The sequence below is a fragment of the Dermatophagoides pteronyssinus genome, unplaced genomic scaffold (genome assembly GCF_027571235.1).
Source record: "Dermatophagoides pteronyssinus isolate colony J.1.1.1.1 unplaced genomic scaffold, Derpt_VIB-CSIC_2022.12 sq0005, whole genome shotgun sequence".
Classification (NCBI taxonomy): Eukaryota; Metazoa; Arthropoda; class Arachnida; order Sarcoptiformes; family Pyroglyphidae; genus Dermatophagoides; species Dermatophagoides pteronyssinus.
The window spans coordinates 1,104,404-1,118,618 of NW_027461529.1; the positions used below are offsets into that span (position 1 = coordinate 1,104,404).

A 14,215-nucleotide genomic window follows, 5' to 3' on the forward strand; every position below is an offset into this window, starting at 1 on the left:
AACCAATATCCATTGCAAAAACTTACGCTATAGCGGCGGGGTGAGCATATAATGAATGTATTGTTGTTTGTTGCATTCGAATTGATTGCGCGCATTCTATGTTTCTTGGAAATTTTTGTTTTTCTCTCATCATTTAATCTTAAAATATTAGTTGTTTTTTTTCTGGATCTTTATTTTCGAAATGAATTGTGTAGTAGTAGAGAAATCAGACGATCAATAAATGATGAATCCATGTTTTCAATTTTGAGGGTAGTGGCAAAAAATAAATCTCTGCATACTGAGATTCATTGCAATAATCATCACCATCCATCCATCCATCCATCCATTGAGACCAGAAAATAATCATTAGGATTTTGTTGTTACCATCATCATCAACTGAGAGAGAGAGAGAGAGAGAGAGAAAATCAAACGTCGTTGATATTATTAATGAAATACCACCACCAATAAGAAGTATATTTTACCACTATTACAACTGACAAATCAACCAAAACTGAATTGATGTTGTTGTTTTTACTTTGATGATATTAAAAGTGGAGAAAAAAAAATTCGCGCTCTATACACTCGAATATAGCTTGTTGTTAGCCTGTTGATTTTTTCTCTTGTTTCTTTTTACCTTGTTGTTTTTTTCCTATTCTTTTCGTTTTGCAATGATGGCGATGATGGTGAATATACGGCGCGCATCAACGCGGCATCAAATCTCATCATCATCTTCTATTTGATGCTTCGTCACCATCATTGAATGAATTTTTTCGTTTTTCTAAATATTTTTCTGTTAATAAATACTCTACTTGTGTTTGTGTATGTATGATGTGACAACGACAATGAAAAAAAAAGAATTTAATTTTCTAAAAAAATTTGTTAAATGATATCCTTTGTTTTTTACCCGTATTGTGTATGTATAAAAATCAATAAATGAATGAATGTGAAAATTCAATGAAAAAAAATTCCGATCAGGAAATGATCAAAATTGTAAAATAGGAAAAAGAAATTCCAAAATCAACAAAATTAATTAAATTATCAACAAATTGTGTAATATGTTGCGAAAAAAAAATTATGTCATCAATACAAAAATTCCAAAAATATTGATTTTATTCAAGAAAAAATTTGACAAATTAAATTGTGAAATTAAAAAGTGAAACATCTTTTCGAATCTAAAATTTATATTATCATTGTTTTTGTTTCTTCTTCTATAAATAATTATTTATTTATTCAAAATATTTTTTCATCAATATTTTGAAAATATAAAATTTTCAATCAAAAATCATTCAAATTAATACGGTATGTGTTTTTGTTTGTTTGTAATTCGATTATAACTCATAATATTTTGGTACATCAGAAAAATATTCTATCATTCGTAAATTAAATAAATATAATTGATTAGATTAAAATCAAAATAATCATCATCAATGTAAATAAATGAATGTTGATATATGTGATAAGCTTAAAAAAAATAGAAATATTTTTGTTTTGTTTGTTTTGTCACCCAGTGATGATTCATATGGTGTTGATATTCCACGGAAACAAATCCAAAATAATAATTATTGAAGAAAAAAAAATATATAAAAATTTCCATTGACCTTATTTGTTTCTGTATATAGTTTGATATTCATTCATTTGATTGATCTTGTTTTGTTTTTGTTTTTCGATCATTTCATTTTAATTTTCATAATTTCTCAAAGAAATTTTTAGCAATGGTATATTTAGATTTTTATTTGTTTATATCGATATATCCTAAATCAAATGATGATGATGATGATGATAATGATAATATCGTTTTACGATGCGTGAGAAATGTGATCATCATCATCATTATTATTTCGTTGATGATGATCATGATGTTGTGTCAATCATGTTAATATCAGTTTTTTTTTCATTAATCAATGGGAAACAAACAACAAATTGAATGTATGATTTTCCCTGTGGTATGGATTGATCTTGTAATTAATTTTTTGTTTGTTGATAAATTTTGTTTTATCTCTATATCATACATTCGGTGACTAGTATTTAGCTTTTGATAGATTTTTTTTCTCTGGTCAAAAAAGAAAAATAGTTTTTGCCTAAATTATTACACAATTATTATCCTGATCATTGATTGGATTAATGATCGATAACCGTTATCGGTTGAAAGAAAAACCAATATTGATACATGTGTGTGTGTGTGTGACGCAACAGGTCATTTTCAATTTTTTTTTTTTTGTTGGAAAAAATTTTTGATTTTTCCTCTTTAAATTTGAATAACAATCTTATTTTTTCACAAAAAAAAATAATTTTCTATCAAAAAGAAAAGTTTGAAAGGAAAAACTTTTTTTCCATAAGTGTCTGTGTATTTGTCATTTTTTTTCATTTCCGTACGATACAATCGGTTTTTTTTCTTTGGTGAAGGAAAATTGAATGAAAGAAAAGAATGAAACGAAAGAAAACAAAAATTTATTTTATTATATTCGATTTGACAATCGACTATCGACCCAAAAACTTTATGTTGGTTTTTCTTACTGTTGTGTTGTGTTGTTTACGATCCTTTTCAATTCGTCAATCAGTTAAAAGGAAAGAAGATCAGAGAACATCATTAAAAAACTTGTTATTGCTTTAAAGCATCATCAATCAGATCATTCATAATCATCCATTGCTTGAAACGATTGAATAAATCGCGTGTCATCATCATATAACAAACAAGGCAATATATTTATTTATTTTTCACTTTGTTCCTGGAATTCATGAATAGAAAACTGAATTTTTCCTTCTTTTCTGTTGTTGTTGTTCGATTTTTGTCATCATAAATAAATGATAATGATTAGAAATCTTTCACCACAATAAAAATCGACTTAAAATGTTCATATTTATTTATTCATTTTTTTTTCGTTGAAATTATCGTTTTTGGCAATGTTAAAAAAAATGTTATATTTTCCCAGAAATGATTACTTGACTTTTTTTTTGTATAAAAATCTGGTCTGATTTTGTCATCATCATTATCGTAACATCGGTTATGAGATTTGTTCAAATTCAAAAATATTTTTTTTATAAACATTTCCTCATACACTAATGATCAATAGAATAATATTCAGAATTTTTGTTAGTTTAAATCACCATCAAATTGAAATCACATAATACAAATCAATCAAATACACACACACACATGCCAAAATAATATGATGATGAATGAATGACAATCATCCAGATAGTAAAAAAAAAGAAGCTCAATCAATACAAATCAATAACATTTGTGAAAACAAAAAATTGATTAAAATAGCATTACATCGTAATGATGATGATGATCATTATAATCATTATGATAATGATGATCGTCAACATCCTATAGTCATTGATTAAATATTGGCCACGGAATATCAATATTAAATAATGAAACTATTGATGAAATCCATTTTTTGTTCTTTTATTCATATTTCTATAGTATGATTGTACTCGATTTTATCATTAACATTATTTTTAAAAAAAATTGTAATCAAATGATTACTACCAACATGAAAATAAAAACAAAATGTGAACAATTAAATTAAATATCATTAGGAAAAAAATCAATTTATTTTTGTTGTTGTTTTGATTGATTGATTGATATGATTCGATTTGATTATTCGTATTTGTTATTTTTATCTTGATTTTGTGTGATGCAAATAATTGCATGGATCAGATGAAATGAAATGAACCAATGGATTAAATTAGGTGTCATCATATTTGTGATTGATTGATAAGTAAAGCTTAATTTACTATTATCATTCCTGTCTTAAACATTCAAGTTACAAAAAAAAAAATATTATTATTATCACTTTTTTAAAATATAATTCATTCATTTTTTTTTTAAATTTTACTATTTCCAAAAATAGAATTCAAAATGTGACTACAATGACGACGATGATGAAGGAGGAAAAAAAACATCAAACATTTTTGATTGAATGAATTTTTAAAGCCAAAGATTCGTGAATAACAATTTGATATTGATGTTTAATTATTATTATCATTCCAAATAAAATTATTGGATACGCCTAACAAATAAAATGATAATGTCGACCACCACAACAATACCATCACATATAAATCAAAGAGTTTTATCATCATCAGCAGCAGCAGCATCAACAACAACAACAATGATAATGGCTACATCGGTGGCCACATCGTCATCATCATCATCATCATTAACAACAACAACAACAACAACAACTACAGCAGCATCAACAGCAACACCCGTTACAATTGTTTCTACAATGACCGCTAAACAACGTGCACAGGAACGTGAAAATCTTCGTAATATAATTGCTCAATGGAATGCCAATCGTTTGGATTTGTTTGAAATTAGTGAACCAAATGAGGTAAGAAAAATTTGAATCAAAATCAAAAGTTGATTATAATTTGATGAATAAAGATACGTACAAACGGAATTTAATAATATTTTTGTTTCATAATTTTATCTTAAAAATTTTCCATTTTTCACATCTATCAAATTTGTCGCGTTCAAATGTTTAATGTCTCCTGTCAATTCTATTTATTCTTCGAACATTCTTTCGAAGGATAAATGGAATGTGATAGAGAAAAAAAAGAATGTTATTCTTATCAATTGGATAAAAATTTAGGCATGGTTGTGAATTGTTCAGAAAAAAAAACGAAAGAAAGAAAGAGAATGAGCAATCAGATATTATAAAATTTGATCTCAAACTTGATGACAGTTTTTTTTTGTTGATAGAAATATCTTCATTTTTTCTGTTTGTGTCAAGATATAAAGTAATGACAATAAATTGCCATTAGTTTTTTTTTACAAAAATGTAAATTGTTGTTGTTATTTGTTAGGTAAATTGAAACAAACAAATGTTATTATCATCTTGATAATGTAACTTGAATGTAATTTCATAGATTTATATGATTGTATTTCATTTTGGGCAATATACTTCATTAACACTGAAATAATTATTTTCCATTTTGGTTTTCCCGGGTCTGTGTGCACTATCTATCTATCTATCTGTATATGATGATAGTGTGTCGGGTAAAGATAATATTTATCAATTTTTTTTGTTTTCAACCAAAATATCTTGTCATGTTACATTTTGAAAATTATGTTTATTGAATGTATTTCAATCATAATCAGCAATCATTGATTTTTTTTGTTCCTATCTTTATTCATTGGTCAATCGGATGATGACCAAAAAAAAAGAGAACGACCATCTTCAGCCAGTTATTTCAGCATCCACACACAAATCCTTCTTTTCATTGTGTATTAGTTGCTGAAGTAAATATTTTTTCTATCATAAAGATGACAAGATTTTCCACGAATTGCAATTGTCATCATCGTTAAATATAGCAATTTTATTTTTTCCAAACTTTGTTTTAAAATGAAAATCCTTTTTTTTCAAAAATAAAAACAAGAGAAAAATTTGATTTTACCTACAAACATTTCAATACATTGAGAAATTGAATTGAAAAAAAAACGTACGACTAAATACCAGGTAAGAATATCGTACGTTGCTTTTGTCGTCATCATCATCATCATCATCTTCATTGTCGACCACCATCAATTTGCCGACGACCCAATGTTTAATAGTAAAAAAAAGATTGCTGACTGGTCCAAACAAGTTTTTTTTTGCACTTCTTTTTCTTCCATAACATTCATTTACAATCTGCCATGTATGTATGGTGATAATCATTGATCATGATAATGATGATGAGGATAATGGTTAGAGAGCTAAATATTTTTTTTTCTTAAAATAATTATTATGGTGGTGGTGGTGGTGGTTGCTGACCTGTTGCTGTTATTGTCTTGCTGTGCAACAACAAGTGTATGTGATTTTCAGGTAAAGCCATTGAGAGGATAGAGAAAAGAATCTGACCTTGCTATAATATTGATCACCCCGGGTAGTATACAAACAACGCAAAGAAAGAGAGAAAAAAAAACGGTTAAAATCTGGTGGTTTTGCTTGGAGGGTGAGTTTGTGAAAAGAAAAAATTCGCGTATGATGGATGAAGAGAGAAAGAGAGAGAGAGAGAAAAAAAAGCGCGCGCCAATTTTTTAGAATTTAAAAAATAAATAACTTAAATGATTGAAATTATAATGGATGAGAATAATTAATGAATTTTTTTGTACTTAATTGTTTTCATTGTTATTTTTATAAATTTAATTTTATTATTACTTTTTTTGTTTGATAGGATCTGGAATTTTATGGTGTAATGAGATTTTATTTTCAAGATGCTGGACAAAAAGTTGCAACAAAATGTATGCGAATATCATCGACCGCATCAACAGCTGATGTTATTAATAATTTAATTGAAAAATTTCGTCCCGATATACGTATGCTTTCCGTACCTGAATATGCATTATATGAAATACATGAAAATGGAGGTAAATAAACTATTTGATTTGATAAAAAAAAATCAAACAAATTAATTTCTTAAATAAAAATAATTTTGTTTCTATAAAATATATATTAAAATAGAGGAACGTAAACTAGCCGATTCAGAATTTCCATTATTAGTTCAATTAAATTGGCATAAAGATGATCGTGAAGGTCGTTTTCTATTAAGACGAATGGATGAAAAAACTTATGTATGTCAATGTGAATTTGTTTTCTAAATTTTAATGATTTTTCATTTTTTTTCTGTACATGTTTTAAATTAATAAAAACAACAACATTAACAACAATCATAAAATAGCTTCCCGGATTCAGCCCGGAAAATAGCAATATATTCAACCGTAAATTATCAAAACGTGAAAAGAAAGAGAAAAAGAAGAAAGAAAAAAAGGAGAAAGCAGCCAACAATAGTAAATCGAATAAAGATGGCGGTAAAAATGGAAAAGATTCGCTAGCCGAAAAATTATATACAGAACTACCCGAGACTAGTTTTACTCGATCCATTTCTAATCCGGAAGCGGTGATGCGTAGACGAAGACAACAAAAACTTGAGAAAAAATTGCAACAATTCAGTCAGGAAGGTGGCCCTGAAGCAGGCGGAACATTACGAATATTTGGTGAATCAATTAATCAAGATGTACCTTATAAAACAATATTATTATCAACTAGAGATACGGCTTCTTTTGCCGTCAAAGAAATTCTTGAAAAATATGGTAAAGATAAAGAAGATCCTGCCCAGTATTGTTTGGTTCAAGTAATTGTACCATATTTAAATAATGGTAGTATTTCCGATGCTACAACCAATGGTGTTACGAATGGGCCACAATCTTTACCCGATACTTCTCAAACTGGTATTCGTGAATATATTCTCGATGATGATGATTGTCCATTGATAATCGAAAGATCACATAATAAATCACGTGGTGTATTAACATTCCATATCCGACGACGACCACCAGATTTTCAACCAAGAAGACGTAAGAAAAAAATTGGCAATCAAATGATCGAATCGATCGGTGGTGTTGCTAATGCTGCTAGCGCTGGTGATGAATATTGTGAATCAACAACTACAGCCAATAAAATGTTGCCATATTTGGTAGAAGTTGATCCGGATGGTAGTGAAATATTTCGACAGGGAGTCATTCCTAAACGTCACTATTTGAATACCAGTATTCTTGAAATCGGTACCGATGTCGATGTGATTGCCGAAAAATCGCCGAATCCAAATCTTAGTACGTTACAGCTTTATGGACCAAGTATTCAACCACATCATTGTACGATTGCAAATACTGATGGTATAATCATCGTCACACCCAGTAATCGTGAAGCGGAAGTTTTTATCAACGGTACCAAAATTTACGAAACAACCGTACTAAAACCAGGCATGTTAGTACGATTCGGTAAATTATCAACATTTAAATTTGTAGATGAAAATCTACTTAAACGACATTCCCAAATTTCTGCCGGACCATCGGTTGGTCATCATTCTCAACAATTGCTTATGAATGATCCACTAAAATCACCCACATCTTCACTAAATCCTTCATATGAAACTACATTTGATGCTGATGGTAAAGTTGAAACATCGAGTAAACCTGAACCAGTGGCCAATATGTACAATACAGGATCATTACAACGGCATCAAACATTGGGTAGCTTACCTCGATCAAGTATCGCCTCGAATATTGAGACAAATATGATGCCTATTAGACAAGTACCGGGGCAGTTACCGATTGCGATGAATAATCAACCACAAATAAGAAAAGGTGACAACATATTGCCTGCCATATTAGAAGTGGGTGAAGAACTAGAGGACCTATTTTTAACAACAATCATCAAGCGAATCGATCCAAATCAGGTGCAATTCAAGCTATGCATTACTTATTCGTTATACATGGTCACACGATATCGAGCTTCTACATATTTTAAACCGGAAATTACTCCGGAAATTCGTGCCGAACTATTAATTGCATTTTGCATCAAATATGCTAACATGATACAGCGAGCTATTAATGAGAATCATACTAATCAATCATCGTTAGCTTTTTGGTTAGCAAATTCATCGGAGATTTTACATTTTCTAAAAAATGATCGCCATCTTAGCGCATTCACATTTGATTCACAAGATATTATGGCCGAATCTGTTCAAATAGCCTTTAATCTTTTGGTCGCTTGTCAACAAAATGAATTGCAAGAAGTATTATCTACATTCACAAAGGATATCGTTGATCAGTCCAACAATGCTATGGATACGATGACCCAGAACATTTTGAAAGTTTTATCCAATTCGATGCAGCTATTACGACGTTTTCGTGTCAATGCAGCGCTCACTATTCAACTGTTCTCTCAGTTATTTCATTTTATCAACATGTGGTTATTCAATAAAGTGATCGGTACTCCCGAATCAAATTTCTGTTCTCGTGTTTACGGGATAAAATTGAAACAATGTTTAGCACAGATTGAATTATGGGCTGAAAAACAAGGACTTGAACTGGCAGCCGAATGTCATCTGTCACGTATTATTCAGACAGCATTATTTTTACAAGGACCTAAAAAATGTCCAGAAGATCTGAATGCATTGGTTGCAAATTTCTACAAGTTGAATTCCATTCAATTACGAGCTTTATGTGAACGTTATCAACCTTTACCAGATGAGGTATCGTTCACTTCCGATAACATTCAAAACATGGTAAAAATGGCTCGTAATACCACCGATGAATTGATCATCAAAGATGGTCGTGAAATTCGATTAGAAGAAGAAAGTGATCTACAATTGCCATTCCTGTTGCCTGAAGATGGCTATTCCTGTGATATTGTCCGCGGTATACCGACCGGTTTGCAAGAGTTTGTCCAAACATTGGTACAAGCTCGAATTTGTAGTTTAACCATTCAGCCTACGGCTTCTGGTTACTGGACTATTTATTTCATTAATTTTCAGGCCGAACAACAGACAACACCAACATCGATACCATATCAAGAATATGATGATCAAAAAAATCGTGGATCTATTTCAGATAAAAATTCCTTGTCGAGTCAATTTGTTGGACATCCACAATTATTGCATGGACAACAACAATCAAAAACATTGCCACCGCCTATTAAACCATTAGGAATTATGATGGCCCCTGGCTATGGTCCAGCATCTGCATATGGAACTGTTCGGATGATGCCAGAACCAGAGGTTCATGTGATCAAACTTCAAAAAATTAATAACGGTATTGGTTTGAGCATTGTAGCTGCTCGTGGTACTAATCAAACTCAATCAGGCATCTATATCAAATCGGTCGTGAAAGGAGGAGCTGCTGATATGGTAAAATAAATATTTTATTTAGTTTGATCTAATCCAATTAAATTCTAATTCAATTACAGGATGGTCGATTAGAAGCTGGTGATCAATTGTTAAAAGTTGATGGGCAAACGTTGATTGGAATCACCCAAGAAAAAGCTGCAGAATTGATGACTCAAACAGGACCTGTGGTTACATTAGAGATTGCTAAACAAGGAGCACTTTATCATGGACTAGGCGGTATTCTGACTCAGCAACAACAAGTTCCATCTGCTGCAGCGGCAGCAATGATGGCCAAAAGTAATTCAATTCAATTGTTTCTATAACTTGAAACACTAAAAATTTTTATCTCTTTATTAGATTTACGACTTCGATTTGCACCTGATTATGGTGGTATACATCGATTCCCTGGAGCTGCAACTACAGCCGGCCAATACAGTCCTATGCTATCACAATTTCCAACGGTTGCAGCTTCACAACAGACTGGCATGCCTGGTAAGATAATGTCCAACTCGATAAATATTCAAAAGTGAAATTTATATTTTTTTTTTTTTTTCATTAACCATAGGATATAATTCATTGCCGTTACCCTTGAATTATAATTATCGTAATCAAATGGGCACCGCAAATGTTGCTGCTGCTGGTACTACTATTCCATTAACATATAATAATAATTCAGTCAATTCTATGCGACCAGAATCACAATTGAGTTATAATTCAGCCACAAATCTGATGAATTCGTCATTAGTCAACAATAATAATCGAAATATAAACATGTCAACAGCTAGTTTACCGGCTAATGCTGCTGCTGTCCAACATTTTCATCAATTACCTGAAGAACGACATTATCAAAATATTCAATTATATCAATTGAATCATCCGGGATCTGCAACACAGCCCAATGGACCTGGACAAATTTCTTCAATGCAAAAATTATCACCGAACATGAATCATCATCAACTTCATCACCATCATCAAATAATGCCGCCACCGTCTAGTGTTGCTCAAGTAGCAAATCGTTCCATCTTACACGGGTCACATTCATCTTTACAGCAACATCCATCATCATTGGTAACAACCACTGGTGAATTAACATCATCATCTAATCCCTCGAGACCTGTATCGGCCATTGTGACCACTAGAGAACAGGAGCAAATATTTGCTCAAAATGCAGCAGCTGTTTCAGGATCTGTAGCAAATACGGTGAAACGACCCGGAGAACATTATTATTCACAACAGTCACAATCATCCGACCCGAATCAGACATTGATCGAACAGCAATTTCGCCAGCATCAATTGCGACAAGAAGCTAAAATGGAAGAGATCCGCGAAGAATTACGACGTCGTGAAGATCGAATTCAACAACAACAGTTGCATGGCGGTTCACATACAATGTCACGAGGTGTATCAATGTCTAATTCTGCCATCACTCCTCATGTTCTGATGACGACTAATGGGAACAGTTTACGGCCACGTTTCACTAGCCAACAATCATTGACATACAATGGCCAATCAATGCCCCAACCATCTACAACTGTATCACAATCATCGTTGAACGGATTCCGTCCTAATGGGCCATTTGGTTCGCCTATCCGTTCTAATCCACCGCCACCTGCACCAAAACCAATGCGATCAATGGCATCGAATAACAATAATAATGCTATTCAACATGCACAACAACCAAATTATCGTTATGGACCTAGTGGATATCCACCTCTAGCCCAAGCCAAATCCTCATCTCCATCACCATGGGAACGTGAAGAGAAAGAAAAGGTATTACTAAATTTGTCCCATTAATATGATTAAAATTTTTATTTTGTTATATATTCTATAGGAAATTCAGCAAAAAATCGAAGAAACAAAAAGATCTCGCGATGATGAGATCAAACATTTAGAATCATTACCTTATCGTAATCCTAAAAATGAAGAACGTCTAAGGAAATTGATCCTAGAACGTGAATTTCAAAGACGTGCTGCCGAAGAGAATGAAGATGATGAGGAGGATGATGATGATGAAGTGCTAGACCGTGCTGAACGCCGTGAACGAATGTTAGCCATTCATCAGGATCGTGAACGTTCTCGTCAACGACGCATACAACAGGAACAACAACAACAACGTTTTAATGTTAATAGAACAGATGAAAATGATGATCAGAAAAAAGCGGATACAGCACAGCGACTTAAATATCTTAGAATTGCCGAAGAACAAACGCTACCGGATGAAGAAAAAATTTTGCCGGATGTTAAAAAACGACAGGTAAACATTAAAATGTTTAAATCAATGAATACATAATTATTACAATAATTTTATTATTGCTAAATTTTTAGGAAGAATCTCCATCCAAAATGAATAATAAATCAACTTATGATTATCATAGTGAAACAATTCCTCCGTTGCCAAAATCATCACCACCCGTTGAATCAGCTAATCAACGTTTGGATCGTTTATTATTGAATGTAATGAAAAATGATGAAAACGATCAACAACAATCCACATCACAACAACAACAACAACATGCAATACCAGTCGCAACATTAACAACAACCAGAATGGGTGTCTTGAAAAATTCGAATAATAATACATCGAATATACATTCCGAAAATAAATCTACTAAAAAAGTTTCATGGAATGATAATCCTGCCACAACCGTATTAAATAATGATGATGATGACGATGAAGATGATGACATTGAAGATGACGATGATGATGTTGAAGATGAGGATAGAGATGACGATGATGGAAAAAATGAACAAATGAATGCAGAAACAAATATGTGCATTAACGATGGAAATGTTGTTACAATTGGTAGTCATACTAATCATCTTCATGTGGAAGAAGAAGAGGAAGATGAACCACAAGAAGATAGATTTTCATTACAAGATATTGATGATGTACTTGGATCACAAGGACCAAATGGAAAAAATTGGCTAAATAATTATGTAAGTGGTAGTACACCAGGTGTAATAGGAGCACAGGAAGTATATAATGATCCTCGTAAACGTATTGAAGCTGAACGTTTTAAATCGAATCAGAATCAATCATCAACAGATAAATTACCCGAAAAGTTAACATTTCAAGAAAAAATGAAAATGTTTGCCAAAACAACTGGTGCACCTGAAGAAACACCGGTACGAAGTAAAGTTAAAATATCAAAAGCACAACGTGAAATTGAAGATCGTGATTCAACAACAACAATTACATCAGATAATTAATGTTTGATCTTTTTCAAACAAAAACCAATTATTGATTCATTACACACACACACACACAAACACTTTTATACTCATTAATGAATATTTTATTTTTTCTTAAAAAATAGATTATTTTTTTTTCTTTAATTACAAACCAAATCATTCACACTCTCTCTCTCTGTTTGAATTGTGTATCTACTTATTATTATTATTTGATTATTTTTATTATTTTCATGATTTTTGCTTTCTTTCTTTTTTTTTGTCACTACATTTTGATCAGATTGATTTTCTTGAGATGAAATAAAATATTTATGACCAGTCGTTTTTATTTTTCGTTTCGTTGATTGTTTTTTTTCAATGACCGTTCAGTTTATACGAACTTTTTTCGAACGAAAAAATCATGTATTTATTCACGTTTTTTCCAATAAAATTGGAAATTTTTTTTCAAAAATCTCAATTTTTTTTCAAAAATTTCAATTTTTTTTTTTTTGGTGTGATGGGAATTTAAAAAGAAGGAAAAAAAGGAAAACCCAGAATCCAAATTTAGAATCCATCAATCTTTGTCATTAGATGAGTTTTTTCTCTTACCTACCCATTATAATTGTAAATCAAGTCATGTTCGAATGCCAATTTCAATTGATTTTTTTCCAATTTCTTTTTTTTTTTTTAATTTCAAATTTCATTTTCAATTTCAATTTCAATTTATTTTTTTGATTGTTTTTGATCAATTTATGTGAATTATGGATGCTACAATGATTATAGCAAAAAAAATATAGTTACCTTATTTCGATTTTGATTTGATTGAATTTTCAATAAAATTATTACCGCATCAAATAAATGGGTGAAAAACTAACTTTCAATAATGTCGTGATGAATCAGTTAGTGTTATATTTTTCATTTTTGTTTACTTTTTTATCGTTGTCACTGGTCAACAGGTAACATAGGAGATTCTTTTTCCTTTTTTATCTCTCTCTCTCTCTCTCTCTCTCTCTCTCTCTCTCTCTCTCTCTCTCTCTCTCTCTCTCTCTCTCTCTCTCTCTCTCTCTCTCTCTCTCTCTCTCTCTCTCTCTCTCTCTCTCTCTCTCTCTCATTCTTGTCATTTCACATTATCATTTGGCTGGAATGCAATAAATTTTAATGTATTTTGAAAAAGGAAGCGAAAAAAAGATAAATAAAATTAGTGGCTGTGAGACATTAATGTCTCATATACATTAGTAGCTCCTCGACTTACAAACCGAAACCGTTACATAAGTCAAATTTGTTTGTAAGTAAAAAGTTTGTTTGTAACTCGGGGATCCACTGTATCACTGTGTCACATGGACCAGAAAAATAAAACAATAGTAATATTAGGTGCTTGTCATAAATGGGTGCATGAATGGCGGTTATA

At 31.2% G+C, this 14,215-nt stretch overlaps 1 protein-coding gene across 1 annotated transcript; it reads left to right on the plus strand.

Annotated features, from left to right (window-relative positions):
• The first annotated feature begins 1,142 nt into the window (after window positions 1–1,142).
• Window positions 1,143–13,156, plus strand: cno (adherens junction formation factor afadin). The gene is made up of 10 exons (XM_027339566.2): window positions 1,143–1,278; window positions 3,840–4,322; window positions 6,148–6,340; window positions 6,435–6,544; window positions 6,652–9,660; window positions 9,720–9,936; window positions 9,997–10,131; window positions 10,205–11,409; window positions 11,471–11,893; window positions 11,965–13,156. The coding sequence occupies exons 2-10, from the start codon at window positions 4,011–4,013 to the stop codon at window positions 12,847–12,849; spliced, it is 6,489 nt and encodes a 2,162-aa protein (XP_027195367.2). The 5' UTR covers window positions 1,143–1,278; window positions 3,840–4,010; the 3' UTR covers window positions 12,850–13,156.
• Window positions 13,157–14,215: the final 1,059 nt, after the last annotated feature.